This window comes from Tamandua tetradactyla, chromosome 3 (assembly GCF_023851605.1).
Source record: "Tamandua tetradactyla isolate mTamTet1 chromosome 3, mTamTet1.pri, whole genome shotgun sequence".
NCBI classification, from domain to species: Eukaryota; Metazoa; Chordata; class Mammalia; order Pilosa; family Myrmecophagidae; genus Tamandua; species Tamandua tetradactyla.
In genome coordinates this window covers 54,415,414-54,435,992 of record NC_135329.1, presented here as the reverse complement: position 1 = coordinate 54,435,992, position 20,579 = coordinate 54,415,414, and the positions used below count along the sequence as shown (strand labels likewise).

General features: G+C 34.1%; 1 protein-coding gene across 11 annotated transcripts in view; it reads left to right on the top strand.

Moving 5' to 3' along the window:
• The window catches only part of KIDINS220 (kinase D interacting substrate 220), a 156,513-nt gene that overhangs the window by 29,354 nt on the left and 106,580 nt on the right, over window positions 1-20,579 (top strand). For all 11 annotated transcript variants that reach the window (XM_077153129.1, XM_077153119.1, XM_077153121.1 and 8 more), the window contains 6 exons: window positions 5,566-5,664; window positions 7,344-7,541; window positions 11,318-11,416; window positions 13,312-13,410; window positions 14,594-14,692; window positions 17,883-18,060. In XM_077153129.1, the coding sequence (XP_077009244.1) occupies window positions 5,566-5,664; window positions 7,344-7,541; window positions 11,318-11,416; window positions 13,312-13,410; window positions 14,594-14,692; window positions 17,883-18,060 (772 nt within the window). The remainder of the gene's footprint in view (window positions 1-5,565; window positions 5,665-7,343; window positions 7,542-11,317; window positions 11,417-13,311; window positions 13,411-14,593; window positions 14,693-17,882; window positions 18,061-20,579) is intronic.

The following is a 20,579-nucleotide window of genomic DNA, read 5'->3' as shown; positions in this document are numbered from 1 at the left end:
TGGAGAATGCCTAAGGTGCCAGAACCACCTCTTCAGTTGTGGCCTTTACAGCAGATGATGAGCATCTGGTTGGCCTGCTGTCCAAATGACAGGTTGTCATCAACCCAAACAATACATTCTATGCCATGAAGCATCTTATTGGTTGGTGATATGATGACTGTGAAGTAAAGAAAGTTATTAAAAATATTCCGTTTAAAATTGTCCGTGCCTCTGGATTGAAGTGGTGATGTCTGGATTGAAGCTCATGGAAAACTCCATTCTCCAACTTGCATTGAAGCATTTGTGTTGATGAAGATGAAGGAGACTGCAGAAAATTACTTGAGGCCATACAGCAAAAAATGCTGTCATCACAGTCCCAGCTTATTTCATGACTCTCAGAGACAGGCCACTAAGGATGCAGATCAGATAACTGGACTTAATGTTCTTTGAGTGATTAGTGAACCCACAGCTGCTGTTCTCACTGTAGTCTAGACAAATCAGAAGATAAAATCATTGCTGTATATGATTTAGGTGATGGAACTTTTGATATTTCTATTCTAGAAATTCAGAAAAGAGGGTTTGAGGTAAAATCCACCAATGGAGATACTTTTTTTAGGTGGTGAAGTCTTTGACCAGGCCTTGTAACAACACAAGGTGAAGGAATTCAAAAGGGAGACAAGGATTGATTTTAAAAAGACAATATGGCGCTTCAAAGTGTGTGAGAAACTGCCGAGAAGGCCAAGTGTGAAATCTCTTCATCTGTACAGTTTGACATCAACTTGCCATATCTTACGATGGATACTTCTGGACCCAAACATTTGAAAATGAAGCTGACCCAGGCTCAATTTGAGGGGGTTGTCACTGATCTCATCGGGAGAACTATTGCTCCATGCCAAAAAGCCATGCAAAAAATGCAGAAGTCAGCAAGAGCGACATAGGAGAAGTGATTCTTCTTGGTGACATGACTAGGATGCCCGAGGTTTGTTCGGTGGACAGTGCAGGATCTTTTTGGCTGAGACCCAAGTAAAGCCGTCAATTCTGATGAGACTGTGGCCGTTGGCTGCCATCCAGGAAGGTGTGTTGGCTGGTGACGTCACAGATGTGTTGCTCCTGGATGTCACCCTCAGTTCTGGGTATTGAGATTTTAGGAGGCGTCTTTACTAAATTTATTAACAGGAACACCACTATTCCAACCAAGAAGAGCCAGATAATCTCTGTAGTTGCTGATAGACAGTCTCAAGTGGAGATTAAAGTGTGTTAAAGTGAGAGAGAGATGGCTGGAGACAGCAAACTTCTTGGACAGTTCACTTTGATTGGAATTCCTCCAGCCCCTTGTGGATTCCCTCAGATTGAAGTTACATTTGACATTGATGCCAGATTGTTCCTGTTTCTGCCAATGATAAGGGCGTGGGATTGAGCAGTAGATGGTGAGCCAATCTTCTGTTGGGTTAAGCAAAGATGATATTGAGAATATGGTTAAAAATGCAAAGTATACTGAGGAAGACTCGAGAAAGAAGAAATCAGTCAAAACAGTTAATAGGGCTGAAGGAATCATTCATGACACAGAAACAAAGATGGAAGAATTCAAGAGTCAACTGCCTGCAGATGAGTACAACAAGCTAAAAGAAGAGATTTCCAAGATGAGTGAGCTTCTGCCTCAAAAAGATAGTGAAGCAGGAGAAAATATAAGACAGGCAGCATCTTCTGTTCAGCAAGGATCATAGAGCTCTTCGAAATGGCATGTAAAATGATGGCATCTGAGCAAGAAGGCTCTGGAATTTCTGGCTCTGGAGAACAAAAGGAAGAGAAACAATGGTCACCGTAAACTTTGAAGCAGAAAGGAGAACATACTATGACTCTTGGAAGTGAAGGGACTTCCTGAGCAGAAATGGGCAAACTTCAGTCTTACTATGTTTTTTTTTGGGGGGGTGCATGATCTGGAAATTGAACCTGGGTTTCCTGCATGAAAGGTGAGCATTCTCCCACTGAACCACCTGTGCACCCAGTGTTACTGTGTTTTTGCAGTATTCTATATATAATTTCCTTAAATTCAGTGACCATTAGCTAATGATCATTTAATAAAACTACAATTCCAACAGTATAAACTTCACAGTATTCTGTCCCTAGCCTATCATTTTTCAGCTGCTTGTAGAAGGGGGGAGGACAATTCATTTATCATTATAAGGACAATGTTGTTTTGTGCTGAATTGGCCATATTTTTAAGGTTTGAAACATGTCACAACAGTCATAGAACTGCAGTGAGACCATTTGGAAGTGAAGTCCTTCTAGTTAGCTCAGAACTGCTGTACTGTTCTAGCTTCTACTGAGGCCTTGCAAGGCAAACCAGCCATGTCTTATTGGAAAGCAGGGCAAGGGAAGCTAGATATTTAGACAGCTAGGCTATATACTAGGTATAGCTTTTAGAACAAGGTAATGCTGAGGCTCCCTAACTTTTCTAAGGCATACTTTTCTAGCTGTCTTATAGCCTGTGTGTCTGGCACCTACATCCTTGGTAATTGTTCATTTTGATCCATTCTGGATTTAAAAAAATAAATAAATATGAAAAGCAAAAAAGAAAAAAACAAAAGAGTGATGTTTTGAGACATGTGACAATATAGATGAACCTTGAAGACATGTAGAATGAAATAAGCCAGACATAAAGAACAAATACTGTATAAACTCATTGATATAAAATATATAGAATAAACAAATTCAGAGAGTCAGAATCTGGAGTGTAAGTTACCAGGGGCCAGGTAGGGGATAGGGAATGAGGAGTTAAAGCTTGAGTTGTACAGAGTTTCTATTTGGGTTGATTGTAGATTTTGGAAATGGATGTTGGCTATGGTAGCACAACATTGTGAATGTCATTAATAGAACTGAATTATATATGTGAATGTGGTTAAAAGGAAAATTTTAGGTTGTATATATGTTGCTAGAATAAATAAAAAAGCATATGTAGTACCTTGTAACACAAACAGTGAATCCTATTATAAATGATGGACAGTAGTTAATAGTTCATTATAAAGTATTCTTTCATGAATTGTATCAAATACATGCTGCTAAAGCAAGGTGTTAATAATAGGGTGGGATATGGAAACTCTCTATTTTGTGTATTTTATGGATGACTTTTCTGCAAATCTACAACTTATATCATTTTTAAAAAGTTAATGGTGACCAATGAATTGAAAGTTCAAAGTAGAAGGGGCTTTTAACAGTTTGGGATTCTGCAGAGTTTTCAGAAAGAAGAGAAAATTGGGAGAAAAGATCTATAGATTTTGTGTTTAGGTGACTATTGGTGGTCTTGGCGATTGTGCTTTTGAAGTATTTATAGCAGAAACTAGTTTATGAGAAGGTTAACATAAGAAACTGGAAGTAGCTATCATAAATTCTTTTGGAAACTTTGAAAGAAAGGACAATGATTATCTTAGGATATCTTGTTGGAAAAGTTTGTTAGGATAGTAGAGATCTAAATCTGTTTGTAGGAAAAAGGAATTAAGAAGAAATGGCTAACGATGTGGAAGGAGATTGTTGAGTAAGGTTTTAGATGAAACAGAGGAAGATAGGATCAAGAGTACACAGGAAACGATTAGATTTATAAGGGAAAGAGGACAGAATTTGAGAGAAAGAGAAGATAGAGACTTATGAGCTGGTTCTGGAAGCTGACTTCAGAGATTATTTGTTGTTGTTGCTTTGTTTTTGCTTTTTAAATATTTTTATTAGCAAAATAAAACACAAACACAAACATTCTTAACATACAAACATTCCATACATGGTGTGCAGTCATTGTTTCACAATATCATTACATAGTTGTATATTCATCACCATGATGATTTTTTTAGAACATTTGCATCATTCCAGAAAAAGAAATAAAAAGAAGAAACTCATGCATACCATACTTTGACCACTAGTATTTCCATCTACCCAATATATTTTAACCTTTGTTCTCCCTATTATTTGTTTATCAGAGATGCTTTGAAGTAGAAAGGAGGCAAATGAGGAAGGTCTTGCTGGATGTCAGGAATTCTTTGTAATGATAGTGCGATTATCTGTTGAAAAGATGGGTAAGGAGTATCTGGATAATGTAGTAGAACAGGGAAGAGTAAAAATTATAGCATGTAATCTTGTATAGTCCAATTCTATAAGAAGGGTAGAAGTCAAATGCAAGAGGTGCTCAAAGAAAGTGTTCAGTTATAATTAGTATATTTAAAGATGTCTTCTTGAATAATGATTGTCTATGTGTGGTGTGAGTGAGGATGTTTGTGATTCTGATTGTTAGGGTAAAGGGATGCGTTTTATCAGAGGAAGTGTTATCTGCAAAGGGTGAGTATAGAAATGAGAATTTAATTCTGGGAGAAGAATATGGATGCAGGAGTGAAATTGGGAAGTTCCTTATGTTTTCTTTATTCTTTCCCCCTAAGCCTGCTTTGAGGCAATGGCCATGACAACTGTCTCCCTCACGCTGTGTGTCCCCTTTTGGTTAGGTGCCTATATTGGATTCGCACCTTGCAATGCTGGCTGTTTCTATGTCACATCATCAGAGGATACAAATTTCAACAGTGTGGTTGCTGGGATGTTTGTCATAATTTATAGAGCTGTGCTCTCCAGTATAGTAGCCACAAGCCACATGTAGCTATTTAGATTTAAATTAATTGAAGTTAAATAAATTTAAACATTTAGTTCTTCAACCACCCTAGCCACATTTCGAGTGATCAATAAGGCGTATATAATTAGTGGCTACTATATTGGACAGCACAGATATTGAGCATTTTCTTCAATACAAATTTCTATTGGATGGGGTGCTTTAGAGAGTAGGCATTCATTAAATGCTTATTTCAATTAGAGGTCTTAGTGTAGTGAAAAGTCACTGTGAGTATTCATATGTATATTGATTGCCTGACTCACCAAAGATAATGCATTGCTTTTATGTATGATTTATATTCTCTGATGCCTCTTGAGCTCATGTTTCAGCAAAAGATACTTTTGAGTCCACTTTCTGGGTTGAAGTTTACTTAAGTATAGGGACTAATTTGGTGTGATGGTTAATATTGCCTACTCAGACATCAGGTGTGCTGGGTTCATGGGTTTCATTCTACCTCGTAGTGGCTTTGTTATCTTGAGCCTGTTAACCTCCCAGAACCTGTTTCTTCCTCTGTGAAAATGTGGATAATAATTGTACTTATCCTTGTGATGTGCATTAAATAAATTAACCCAGGTAAAGTATTCAGAGCTGTGTTTGGCACTTGGTTATTACCCTTTTTGCCTACAATCAGACCGTTAAACTTTAAATTCTATTTCATAAAATTTTGGAAGCAGTGAAAGTTTGTTGAAAATTAGGTGCTGTGTGATGGAAAAATTGCCACTGATTATAAAACTTAAAGTTGGTTAAAAGACATTTCATTTAATGGTTAATCATCTTTTCAGAATAAATAAAATATGGAGATATGATTTATCTAGGATTAAAATTATGATCAGGTAAGTAGTTATTAAGAATTCTCAAGGTATGATTTTTATCAAAATTTATGTTGGGAGTTTGATTTTTTAGTACATCTTCTATAATGAGTTTAAATTTACTGTTTGTTTTAATAGTATGGAACAACCCCTCTGGTTTGGGCTGCACGGAAGGGTCATTTGGAATGTGTAAAACATTTATTGGCCATGGGAGCTGATGTTGATCAAGAAGGAGCTGTATGTATCTTTCATATTTTAACCTCTCATATAGAGATTTTTTTTATTTTAAGAGAGAGAATATTTTTGCTTAATACATACATAGAAAATCCACACCCTGTTCTTCAGTGATACTAATTTAGTTTTCTATTTTCTATTAACGTAAGTATGGTTAATATAGTATTACATACTATAAATATATGCTCTTTAAAGATCTATTGCTAATGTACATAAGTTTTGAATTTAAAACTAATTGTATAAAGAATAGCTTTTGGTTATCTCAGTATAAATTGAAATATTCTTGATCATGTAAAATAATGTTTAGCTCTATTAAAATAACTTTTCTTTAAATATTTAAAATAATTTATAATATTTTTGATATTTTTTACCTTTAGCTTATTTTCCCTCCTCAGTAAATAGATAAAAATATCAGAAACCAAAGATAAAAACTTACCTCTATTAATTATTAATTAATAAAAGTTATTAATTCCTTATTGGATATCTGATGTTGTATCTAAAACTGTACCATGTAGCAAAAGAAACCGCTTGCTTTTTCCCTTGAGCTTATAATAATATATTTACGGGAAACAACATTTATGTACAAGAAATGGTCAAAATAATATAGAATATTGTTTACATAATTATTATGCTGTGTGAGATGGATAATAAATTCAGCAAAGAAATACTATCAAATCTTTTGCTTCATTGAAGCTAGTAAAACCTTTAAATCATTCTTAACTTCTTGGCATGAAACCAGCCAGTTCCTTCTTTTTTTCCATATTGGGAGTAGCTGTCAATGGTTCAACTTCAAGGAATATCGAATATTTTAATGCTTTGTGGAGATAGAATATGATTTTTAGTCAGACACTTAAGTAATACCTTTCACATGCCTTTGAAAGTCTTTGCCTCCTTATTTCTGTGGTTTGTAAAGTGGATGAATGGCTTGTCTATATGATTATTGACTGCTAAAGAATTTCAGAAGGCTATATATTTTAATATATGAGAGAATATGAATTAGTTTTTCAGACTGATATAGGGACTGATATTTCTATATGGACATTGTATGGCATTTCAGAATCTCAAGAAACAATTTTAATACTTCTTTTAGTAATGAGCTAGATTCTTTAATTAGGTGATTTTTTGATATAAATTAGATATTCATTTTTTAAAAAGAATCACTTAAAATAATAATATTTTACAAAATGTGGTTCATAGATTGTTGTGAAAGACAGAAAAATGGATAGCTACTTTTAGTGAAGTATCCTATAGCTATTAATTCATCATTTTACTTCAGTTTCTTCTGTAGGTTTTATTATGAAAAATTGTTAGTTGAAGTCACAGTATTTTAGTTCAGATTATTAACCTTAGAATGTGTTGTTATTTTTGAGTCATTTATATTATATTTCATTACATTAGTGCAAAGGGTTTGGTAATTGTCTGTAACTCCAATTTCAGATTATCATTTAGAGAATTGAACATAATTACAGTTCTAATGACCTAAGAGAATTAATGTATCTTCAAAAACCAAATATAGACCTCCAGGCCATTTTTATATGCATTTATTTATATTGGCATTTTATTACTATAAATAAATGTTTTGATTTTAGGCTATCCGTTTGAAAATGTTAGTTTTATGATTATAGCACAAATCATGTATTTTACAGACTACATTAATTTCTTGGGCTTTTTTTTTTTTAAAGAATTCAATGACTGCACTTATTGTGGCAGTGAAAGGAGGCTATACACAGTCAGTAAAAGAAATTTTGAAGAGAAACCCAAATGTAAATTTGACAGATAAGGATGGAAATACAGCTTTGATGATTGCCTCAAAGGAGGGACATACAGAGATTGTACAGGATCTCCTTGATGCTGGAACATATGTGAACATACCTGATAGGGTAGGTACCTGTTTGAAATTTGTCTTCTAGTGAAATTGATAGAAGATTAATTTCTTATCATCATTCAAGATTTTTACATGCATGATGTACTATGTTTTAAGATAAGTTTCATTTCTCCCTTTGAAATGAATGTTCAAAAGTATTGACTCTTTGTGAAGGATGTCCTTTTTAAATTTTTATCAAATGATATTGTTATTGAAAATGTCACATTAAATATTAATCTGCAACTGTCTTTGATGCAGCACTGTAGCTGTTGTTCATGACTGGTGTTATTCGCTGTCCCAGTGATTTAAATGCTACCTTTACACTTAGGATTTTCAAAATTGTGTCTCTCATCCTAACCTCTTCTCAGAGCTCCATGCATGTATAGCTAACTCTCTACTTGACATCTCCACTTGAGTGTGGCGGTGCTGTGATTTTCTTTCACCCTAAACCTGCTTTTTCCCTTAGTCTTCTCCATCTCAGTAAATGGTGCCACCATCCACTCTTTTGCTAAAGCCAAAAATCCTATGCATTAGCTTTGATTTATTTCTTTTCCTCTCCTATCATCTGTAGCTCTTCACTAGGCTCTCTTCACTCTCTCTCCAAAATGAATCTTTTATTTGTCCATTTCTTTTCATCTCCGTGACCAGAACTTTCGTCCATGCCACCATCCCTATCATTATAGCAGTAGCACCTTTTTGTAAAAAATGTTTTCACTGATAAATTTTCACATACATACAGTCCATACATAGTGTACAATCAGTGGCTCACAATATCATCACTTAGTTGTGTATTCATCACCATGATCATATTTTGAACATTTGCATCACTTCAGAAACAGGAATAAAAAGAAAACAATAAAATCTCATACATCTCATATTCTTTACCTTCCCACTCATTGACCACTAGTATTTCCATCTATCCAATTTATTTTACCCCTTACCACCCTATTATTTATTTATTTTTTATCCATATTTTTTTACTCATCTGTCCATACCTTGGATAAAAGGAGTATCAGACACAAGGTTTTCACAATCACACAGTCACGTTGTAAAATCTAAATCATTATACAGTCGTCTTCAAGACTCAAGGCTACTGAAACACAGCTCAACAATTTCATTACTTCCCTCTAGCCACTCTAATAACCATAAACTAAAAAGGGATATCTATATAATACATAAGAATAACCTCTAGGATAACCTCTTGACTCTGTTTGAAGTCTCTCAGCAACTGAAACTTTATTTTGTTTCATTTCTCTAGTCCCCCTTTTGGTCAAGAAGGCTTTCTCAATCACTTGATGTCGGGTCCCACTCATCCCAGGAGCTCTGTCCACATTGTCAGGGAGATTTACGCCCCTGAGAGTCATGTCCCTCTAGGGGAGAGGGCAGTGAGTTCACCTCCTGAGTTGGCTTAGAGAGAAAAGCCTTATCTGAGCAACAAAAGAGGTTCCTGGGGGTGGCTCTTAGACATAATGATAAGTGAGCTTAGTCTATCCTTTGCAGGAATAAGTATCATAGTGGTGAACCCCCAAATCGAGGCTCAGCCTGTTGATTTGGTTTTCCTCACTTCTTATGAGAATATCAGGAATTTTCCAAATGGAGAAGTTGAATATTTCCTTCTTTCTCCTCAGTTCCCAAGGGGACTTTGCAAATACTTTTTAATTAACTGTCCAAATTACTCTGGGATATATCGAGGCATTACACTAACATGTACAAACCAACAAGATTCATGCCCTATTCAAGTTTCCATGTATTTACTGTGTTCAGTTAAACTAACCATACAAGTTAAATTAGGTAATGTGCTACCCAAAATATAAATTTTGCACTGAGACACCTGTCCCTTTGGATTCATACAGAAGTTGAAGTTTTAAAATATGGATGATATAATTCTTTGCCTTGTATTCTGATCTACTCCAGTCCTATCCAGATCAGTTTCATTCATATCTGTAGTCGAAGTCTGATCCCTCTTTCAACTTTTTAAACAGTTCTGATATAGGGTAGTGCTTTCTTTCATAACTTCAGAGCTCAAATGCTGGTCTCAGTTGTCACATAAATACCCAGACTTTCTGGGTATGACCAGGTTATATACAAACAACTCAGTATCTCAGTATTTAGAAATAACAGTTACAACTCTTAAATGTATGTGACTACTCTAAAAGCTTACAATTTAGGACCCTTTATTATAGCAGTAGCATCTTAACTGGCTTCTCTTGCCTCTAACTTAGTCTCTACTCTGTTCTCATAGTGATCTTTAAAACAATAAATCATGGGTACTTCTTTCTTTAAAACCATCCAAGACTTCCTCTTGCACTTAGGATAAACCTAGTATCTTTGACTTCTAAACGTAGCATGAAATTGTCCCTGTCTAACTCTTTGTCCTAATTTGGTACCACAGTCTCCCATGTTTCAGTAGGTTGTTGACATACAGCTTTCTTTTCCTTTCTTGGATGCACAAGTCTTTTTATTGCCTTAGGGCTTTTGTACCTGCTGTGTCCTCAGGCTGGGAAACTGATCCTCCTGATCTTTACGTGGCGGCTTTTCCTTGTCACTCATGTATTATCTGAATGTTACCTGCTCACAAGGATCTTTTCTAGTTACTCAGTCTAAAGTACCTACCAGTCACTTTCTATCATGTTGTCCTATTTGAATTTATTTGCATAGCATTTATTTGATTTTTTGTTCATTTGTTGGTATGCTTTCTTGTCTTTCTCTTCTAGAAGGTAAGTTCTGTCAGAGCTGAGACCCTATCTATCTTGTTTTCCAGTGCCTAGAAGAGTGCATTGCACATAGCAAGCTGTGAAATGTTTTTAACCTTCCATTCGTCTACTAGTTTGAACTCATGTTTGTATTAGCCTTCTCAACTAAAATTTATCTGCCTTGGTTTATTTCTGCTTTTAACGTATAATTAAGATGTTACTCCATGATGCTAAACCTAGTAATCCTCAAGGACCTAGATCTCATTTTGATTAACAGTCGTTTGGGACCCACTCAGGAATTGAGTTCCAGCACAGATCATTAGCTTACCTAACTCAAGCCCCTACAACTGATATGTAATTTAGCAGTAAATGATAAAATATTTTATGCCCATTGCCCGAACACCCATTGCCAGTATTTAAAGTAGTAGGAAGATATAATTAATAGTGATTATTGCTTGATGACTGTAATTTCAGGCAAAAAGGGATTCTTATGAGGTAGTGAACTTTATCTAAGCCTTATACCTGAGAATGAATCAGTCCTAGGTACTGCCGGCATATAACTGCCAAATTGATTAGAATATGCACAGATGTTGGTCTGAAAGCACCCTTCTCCTTTAAAATCTTTAAAGGAGAATTTTTAGAATCTGTAACTTTCATTATATAACATTTCAATCTATAGCTATCACTTTCATATGGCATCATTTTAGGGAATTTTTATTATTAAATTTTTCGAATAGTCATCTTGTCATTGATAGCCACTGTGTTGTTTGATTTAATTTACATTTGTAATGGGAGGTTACGTTAAAAGAAAATTGCTTCTTATTCTGGGAGACTTGTTTTTCTAAACTTTTGTCATAGAATTTCAGAGTCCTTCTCATTTGAGCATAAAGTCCTTTGCTCTTTATTCTGAGAGTTATTAATATCAAATATTAACATAAGTTAATTACATTTTTTATATTTAGAAATAGTGACTATTTCCAAGTAATTGTCAGAAAAAACTATTATATAAATAAGTGATTAACCTTAACTTCAAAGCAGTGTTTATTCTTTCTCTTCATCAGCTTACTTTGCTTTTTCTGTTTTTGTTTTTTTTTTTTAGAGTGGGGATACTGTATTAATTGGCGCTGTCAGAGGTGGTCATGTTGAAATTGTTCGAGCACTTCTACAAAAATATGCTGATATAGACATTAGAGGACAGGTGTGTGTGGTTACAGTTTTTTTTATCTCCGAGTATAATTGGTTGTGAGTGTTGACTTACAATGTTGTTCTTCAGATTTTACTGTGGAGATAAACTGTTAAACTCATGTATTTGACTGATGCCTATATTATTATTAAATATTGTCATATGAAATTTCTGAAGTTATGTCAAATTAAATTTAGATAGAGGTAAATCACAGTAAACTAAAAAAGGCTCATGTTTTTCTAATACATCTTCCTTACTAATGGTATGAATATATTCAACCCTGATACTGAGGCCTGTGGTAATACTGAGTGTATATTGAGTTTCTTTTGCTTTCCCCCCCATTACTGTCTTCTTCACCCATCTTATCTTCTTCCATTCTCATGGTTATTGTTGTTGTTTTCCTTTTTCCCCCACTCTGCTATCCCTAGGGCCATTTGTAGCACCTATGGACTTTGTTTAAGGTATTCATAGCTCATAAAGGTCATTAATTTTAGGTAAAACCTTGCCCAAAGTTGTGAATTTATCCAATACTTTAAGATAAAAAAAGAACAAAAGATAAAAAACAAACCTGTACTTGATAGCACATTTGGTTATTGGACAGTCCTCATTCCTGCTGAGTTTTTCCTTGAACATAGCAAAAAATCTCTTGTATTTTGATCCATTTTGTTATCAAAATGATAACTATTGTGCCAAATTCTATATTGGAAATATGAGGCCCTTGCCTTTAAGAAACATGCATTTTAATTTGGAAAATTTTGTTTAGTTTATATTTATTTTTATGTTTTTGTATAGACATAAAAAGTAGTGCCACAAGGGAGGATGTAATTGATTGCTTAGTGAAAGGTTCATATGTGACTGTCTTGACATAAGAAAAGACAGCATTAAGGAAGATTTTTTTAGGGAAGATAGAATTTGAGCTAAATTTGAAAGATGAGTTGAATTTAGATAGGTGGGGAAGAGAAAGACTGGGCATTTCAGACAGGAGTAGTAGAGTAACAGGATGACAAAATTTAATAAAATTCAGTAAAATTTATTCACCATAGCTTTTCAGAGAGGCTTTGAGTACCAAGCTAAGAAGTCTGGAAGCTATTATAATTTTTTGTGTTATTTATTTATTTATTTATTTATATTTACATTTTTGAGAAGGAGTGCTCCATTGGGGAAATTTTGGTATAGGGATCTTAATGTGGCAGCAGAAGAAAGTAACTTACTATCTTTTGGGTCGAAATCACATTTTCATTAATACGTGATTTCTTGATCACCCATTCAGACCTTTACCTAACTGTGTTCTGTCTGCCAATCCTGTTTTTCCTACATTTAAGTCAGTATTTTTTGTTTTCTAGCTCTGCTCTCAAGGTCTCTGTGGATCTATTCTTGGTTTTTTAGCTAGATAGGATTTTAAAGGATCTGATCAAGGCCAAGTATACAGGAATATGGAAATGGGGATTAAGAATGCTGAAAATGTGGAAAATACCATATTCGTTTATTGCATTTTCATGTATTATCTTCTGGAAAAAAAAAGTTATAGCATATTACAGATGAAAAGCCAAGGGACATAATATTCAAGTGAATTGTCCAAGGTTACACATCTCTAGTTTTCATGACTTCTAACCCAGTGCACTTTCCTGGAATAAATTTGCATTACAAAAAGCATAGTTTACTTTATTAACTATGTTAATAGTTAGTTGATGCTACTTTTTAGTCCAAGTAATAATAAATTTTCCTAGACTTTTTTTAATAAAGAACTTCTCAAAAGTAAATCCAAGATAGAATAGGGACTAATATTATTTCCCACTATGCTACCTACCTCTTGGTGAGATTTGCTTTCTGACAGAAATATAATAAAATAGCGATTTTTAATATTGTGTCTCATATGAAGTAACTTTGTTGATATGTTTTTTATTCAATAGGACAATAAAACTGCTTTATATTGGGCTGTTGAGAAAGGAAATGCAACAATGGTGAGAGATATCTTACAGTGCAATCCTGATACTGAAATATGCACAAAGGTATTAATGACATTTTTATGCTATTAGCAGTACCTAATGCTGGATATTAATACTGCTTACTGTTTTCAGTCACATCTTTCTGATAGTAGACTTAGACTGCTGTCACTGGTAAATAGTCTGTGTTCAATTAAGAAGTAACTTTGTTTCATTTCAAAGAGTTTTGTATTCACAGTAAAATACTATGTGCATTTTGTTACTTCAATTAAGTATTTTCCAGAAAGTACAATAGCAGCTATTCCTAAATTATGGACAGATCATTTCCCCAAATTCTTTTATGCTTCAGTTGTTTGGAATGGAGAGTACATTTTCTTTTAAAAGACCATTGTGAGTGGTTATTGGTACAGTCCTATTTTATCTGCTTGACATCTAGACTAGCATTTTTCTAAGCCAGTGATTGTAACTCCGTTATCCTAGGGCAGAAATTTCGTGGGGAAGTTTCAGATTTGCAGGTGGTTCCTTGATATTTTTTTTTCTTTTTCTCTTTGGACCCAGATGTCAGGCACTGTAACCACCTATTGTTTCTGTAAGGTTTCTCACTTTCTTAATTCAGTGTTTAACTGTGGTCTGATCCTGTTTCCCTTAATTGAGTTTTTTAAATTTTATTTTTTAATTGTTTTAATTTGTGTTGTTGAATTTGAGTTTTGAAAGCAATCTTGAACTCTTTTGAGGTTTTCACAGCTATACTGTTTGTGTCAAATTGCTTCCCATGTTATACATAGGTCCTTAGGTATACCAAGAATTGAAGTGATATTGGTATAACTTTTTGACAGTATCTGGACACTGGCTTGCCCTGCACATTTGAAACTGGGTATGGGATTGTTTCATGAGAAGGTGAATGAGAATGGGAAGTAGCCTCTGAAGGTGCTGCTGCAGAGAACAGTGGTAGAACCTGGGGAAAGGTAGTAGAAATGAGGGGACAGAATAACTATTACCGGGTATGGTATATAACTAGCTTGGATACATCCCATACTCAGTGAAGAGATAAAAAATTATTTTGATACAAGTGAATTGATTGTGAAAGGTTAAGCACTTTTCTTTTTTTAGTTTTTAAAATTTTGTTTCTTAAGAATAGTTTATATATAGACTGTTAAAGTCAGATATTTAAATTCTTGACATGTGAATATATACTTGAAGCACTTAGAAGTAAAGCTATTAATCTGGTAAACATTTTTTTTCCCCACAGGATGGTGAAACACCACTTATAAAGGCTACCAAGATGAGAAATATTGAAGTAGTTGAGCTGCTACTAGATAAAGGAGCTAAAGTGTCTGCTATAGATAAGGTAAAAATGTCTATGCAGAGAGAACACTTTTTGAAAGGCTGTTGGTTGACTGACCCATAAGTCTGGTGGACTTAATGGGTATCTGGTTTTATTTTGTGGAGGGAGAGATAACTTGCTGGGCATAGCGGTGTGGGATTCTGAAGCTGTAGTATCTTCTTGGTTAGTCTGACAACATCTGAGAAGTAAGCATTCCTGGTATGCTATTAAACCTCCTGTCTGTTGCTAATACGAGTTATGGAGCCCTTCCGTTTTGACCACCATACAAGGAGAATGTCATCATGTGAAGAGCTTCGTGGATAAACAGGAGGAAAGAATCCAAAGGGGCTGGAAAAGATGAATTCTTAAACTAGACTGGCATTAATGCTCACTTATAGGAGATAAAAGACTCTGCTATATATCCTTGCCTTTATCTTTTTAGAGAAACGATCATGTTTTCCATTATAAAATTAATTTTAAATTGGTTAATCCTTTACATAAACTGACTCCTGGTTTTAGTTTGTTTTAATTTTAAATGGAGTTATTTCTTTTTCTATTTCAAATTGATTTCCCTTGGAAAAGAAGTGAATTGGTTTATATATGAAGTTAGAAATATTTTAAGTTTATCCCTCTGAATGTATGATATAATTTAGGCTTTCTTAATTCATAGCAGATTGGAGTTCATTTTTCTGTGAGGCAATTAACAGAAACAGTATGTGTGTTAGCTTTTTATTTACCAAGTAAAGACATTACTTAAAAAATCAAAACCATATACACACACACAAAAGCAAAATGCTCCCACCTCTCATTACCTATTAAATATCATTTTATATAAAAGAAAAGAAATTTTAGTCTTAAAACTAGGAAGGACATAAAGTCAAAGAAAAGTTTTTACAATTGAGTATATTTAGCTATATAAAAAACTATTTATATTGACTGTTTTTCTAATTTGGCCATCGACTCAGATCTTTCTTTGATCTTCCCATTTGCGATCAGCAACACTGGACTAAGTGACCATTAAGGTTCCATACAACCTCATTAATTCTGTGATATGCTATTTATAAATTATTATCACATAGTCATCAAATAATTAATAAATTTCCTGAAAAACTACTGCTTGGTATCCTTTTTTCTTTTGGTGTGCTCTGAGTCAGCCCATGGTACTAGCTGACAAGTGTACATGATACTTGGAACAGTTGTGCATTTGTTTAATCATGACACAGTGCTGTCCTGCCAGAATTTGGGCTGCAAACTTATGTAAATCTTGAACCTGACTCTTCATAGAGGATTTCATAAAAATAAATTTTAAAATAGTGAGAATAATACGAATAACTAGTTTATCACTACTCTTTAATTATGTTTGGGATAATGTCTTCCATACATTTTCAGAAATTTTGTATTTGAAAAATGCTATTGATGGTACTTTTGCTTTCTCACAGATTTGGATATGAGAAATAGGATTAAGGTGAGGAAATAAGATGATAAAATCTGATTTAGTTACATTGAGTTGAGGGCTGATGAGACATTCAGGAGGCAGTGATCAGTAGGAATTGGGAAGTGTGGGACTGGAATTTGGGCAAGGAATCAAGATTGGTTTTGTGAATTTGGCAGTTAGTAGCTGAGAACTGAGAGCTGCATTGAAGGGACTAATTTCATCACTGGAAAGAAGGATGAAAGCTTAGGTCAGAACTTCTTTATTTATGGTGTGTGTCATACTCTCATTTGTTTTGTAATTGTGCCATACATCCAGTCTCTCCCTATTAAATTGTAAGCTATTTAAAAATAGTTATTTATTGTGTCCTTGAATTTACCACCTTCCTTTATCTCTGTCTTCATGTGTACTGTTTCTTCTACCTGGATTTTTCCTTCCTCCCTTTGTCTCTTGGTGGGCTCACAGCCAGCTCACATTTTTTTTAATATGCAGTAGGGCAGGGTCACATTTCATTATTTTTCCATGTAAGTATCCTGTTATTGCAGCACCATTTACTGAATTTTGTTTGTTTGTAGTTTTGCTTGCTTGTTTGTTTTTTTTCGGAAGTGCATGGACCAGAAATTAAACCCGGGTCTCTTGCATGACAGGTGAGAATTTTACCACTGAACTACCCTTGTACCCCCAGGCAGCTCACTTTTTAAGACCTACTTAAAATGCCACATCTGTTTATAAAAGACTTCTATAGAATTCCAGGCAGAATTACTCTGGTTCTTGAACTTCACAGTACATTACACAAGCCTTTTTTACAGCACTTACTATATTGAATTTTAGCTCTCTGAGTTTTCCTAACATTTTCCCACTAATTGTGAGCCACTTGAATGCAAAGATTCAATGAATGTCTCCATTTAAACGATATTTATAGTGGAATCACTACTTCCTTTAACAGTGCTCTGCAGCCGTGCAAGCATTGGGATCATAGAAAATGATGCAGGTGGAGATAAGGGATTGAACATCAGTGTAGAGGAGCCATGTGAATGATTATTGGGCAAGGGGCTCCATCCAGTTGGAGAGGGTGGCGTTGGGGTGGCTATAAAGCCAACAGATAAGAAGAGAAGGTTCTAATGAGGGAATAAGATAGGTTGAGGTCAGGAGAGGGTTGAGTGAGGAGAGGAAAATGAAAGGTGAGAGGAGAAGATATTGTAGAGATAGTGGTCAGAGAAGATGGACATGGCATGAAGAACTCACAGGGAGTGAATATAAGATAGGTTATAGGCTCACCGTAATGGTGGATGATCAGATGACGAAGGTCATAGGAGTTGATGAGATCACTGGTGTTAGATGTGATATCAGCATGGATTTTGAAGCTTTCTAGACCAATAAAGAGGAAAGCTGTGAAATAGAATGTAAGTTATTTGAGGAAGGTAGTTGACATCCTCAGACAATACATGTTTGGACAACAACCTATGATGGATTTGGATCTGTGAACTGGAAGGAGCTCCTAGGATAAAGCCTGTTTCTTATCCTTTTTCAGTGGGTTGAAGGAATGAGAAAGAATAGCTTTCATTGTGGAAGGCTATGGGGGAAATAACATCCGAGAAAACTAGGTAAGAAGGTAAAGAAACTGTGGGAGAAGAAGAGATACAAATTAATATTGTATTTGTATTCTATATGAAAAATAAAAAATTCAGATTTTCTGTTATTTTACAGAAACATGAAAATTGTTAATATATTTTTACCATATATAAAAAGTATGGATGTTCAGGTTTTCTCTCTATTTGACAGAAAGGAGATACTCCTTTGCACATTGCCATTCGTGGGAGGAGTCGGAAATTGGCAGAACTTCTTTTAAGAAATCCAAAAGATGGACGGTTACTTTATAGACCCAACAAAGCAGGAGAGACTCCTTACAACATTGACTGCAGCCATCAGAAAAGTATTTTAACTCAAATATTTGGAGCCAGTAAGTATTGGGTTTGTTCCAGACTCAGCTTTTCAAAAGTTAGTATTCTATTAAAATATATGAAAAAGAAAGAGCCAGCAGCATTTTTGCATTTACCACTTACTGGAGATTATAAAAGTTGAGAAAGTTATTATTTTACTGTGAAAAAAAATTCCTCCTGTCTGAAACTCTTTTGTATTGTAGCATTCTAAATTAAATACAGGCAGATTTATCAATCACCTTTTAAGACCTCTGCAAAATCTATCCTACATTCCTAAAAGTCTTTTCTCCCATTATTCTCCCAGCCCAGATTTACCCTGTGCTGTTATTTATCAAAATGTACTCTGTTTTTTGGAATGTAGCCCATGCATTTACAGTTCCTTACCTTTTACTGTGTTTTTCCCACCCCAGATAAATCCTCTCTACCCACATGAATGTTTTCTACTTGTTAAAATCATATCCATCCCTCAAGGTTCATGTCAGTTATCCCCTTCTCAGTGAAATTGTAGCTGATTTGTCTAACTAAATCAAATTTTAGCTTCATTTGAATTCTTAGATATTTTGTTTATAATTCCTTTTGTATACTTTATAAACATGGCTTTTTCTTATATTTCTTTTAGAATTTTTTTCTTTCTGAATGTCAGCTTCTAGGGCAGGCCCTGTTTCTTATCCTTGGGTCCTCTATGACATTTAGCACAGTGCCTTGAATATTGTACTAAAATAGTTTGATTGAAAAGAATAGTTTTCCTTGAAAAGAATGCACTTGTGAATGTCATCATATGTGGTGTTTTGAAATATGGTTCAATTTTCTACTATAATTAAAAAAGAAATATGTTAGTTCTAGAAACCAACAGGAGATAGTAGAACCTTGCCACTTTTCAGTTTAGCTTTACTCAGATTTTATTTTTAAGTATGATTCTCTTATGAGTTTTTGTGTTTTAAAACATTTTCCTTATTAAATTATTAATGTGCACTCATTAATTATAAAGATTGAAGACAAATATCATAGAAAGCACAAATTCTCCATTTTCTATCGTCTACCTCCCAATTCTTGATTATTTGAATGACACTCCAGACTTCTTTCTATTTTTACCTTTCCAAAAATGTTTTATGTTATGTATATAGCTTTTAAAAATATAAATATTGATTCTTACTATATTATAAAAGTTTTTAATAATGAACTGTATTATATTTTAATTGTTGCATGATCTTTATAGCTTCTAGCAGTACTTTTAGTCATCTATTGGTGAATATTTAGTTTGTTTTGCTGTTACAGCTAGTGCTATAGTAAACATCTTTGTCTATATGTTGACTCTTAATTTTTAGGATTGTTTTCTTGGGATAAATTTGAAGAGGTAGAATTGACAAATCAGTGGATGCCCACAGTTTTGAAAGACTTTCCAAAATGGATGTAACAATTTCTTCTCCCTCTGCTCATATATAATAGTGCAGTCTTGTTAACACTGGGTATTTCCATCCTTTCCATCTTTGCTTATCAGATCAATAGGGGGAAAAAAATCTTCTTTTAATTTGCATTTAAAAATTGTTTGTGAGGTTGAGATCTTTCAACATGTTTTTGGCTGTTTGTATTTCTGCCATTTTCTTCTTTGTTGTATCTTTGTATTTTTTTTTCTGAGTTTATATAATTGACTTCAGATGTGTATATACTGTAGATATTGTGATGCTGTGTCCATCCTGTATGTTGCACCTCTTCTTCCACTCCTCAGCTTAGTCTTTGTTTATGATAATGGTTTTTAAATTCCCCATCCAAAAATTAAACATTCTTGTAGTCTGTTCTGTCAGTCTTTAACTGTAGTTCTGGCCTTAATATTATATTGAAAAAGAAGGCCTTTTCCATGCAAGAAATAAAAAGTTTCTGTTGTAATTTTATTGTTTTCTTTTTTACATTTAATTTTTAAGTATTTCAGATACTTATTTTTGTGAAGGTATAGTATGTATAGGGTTTTTTTAGTAGCTTTTTAAAAAAATTTTTTAAAAATATAACAACAAACACAAACATTCTTAAATATCATTCCATTCTACATGTATAACCAGTAATTCACAATATCATCACATAGTTGTATATTCATCATCATCATCATTTCTTAGAACTTTTGCATCAATTCAGAAAAATAAATAAAAAGAAAACAGAAAAATATTCATACCATACCCCTTACCCCTCCCTCTCATTGATCACTAGCATTTCAATCTACTAAATTTATTTTAACATTTGTTCCACCTATTATTTATTTTTATTCTGTGTGTTTTACTCATCTGTCGATAAGGTAGATAAAAGGAGCATCAGACAGACACAAGGTTTTCACAGTTACACAGTCACGTTGCATAAGCTACATCATTATATAATCATCTTCAAGAAACATAGCTACTGGAACACAGCTCTACATTTTCAGGCAGTTCCCTCCAGCCTCTCCATTACATCTTAACTAATAGGTGATATCTATTTAATGCGTAAGAATAACATCCAGGATAACCTCTTGACTCTGTTTGAAATCTCTCAGCCATTGACACTTTATTTTGTC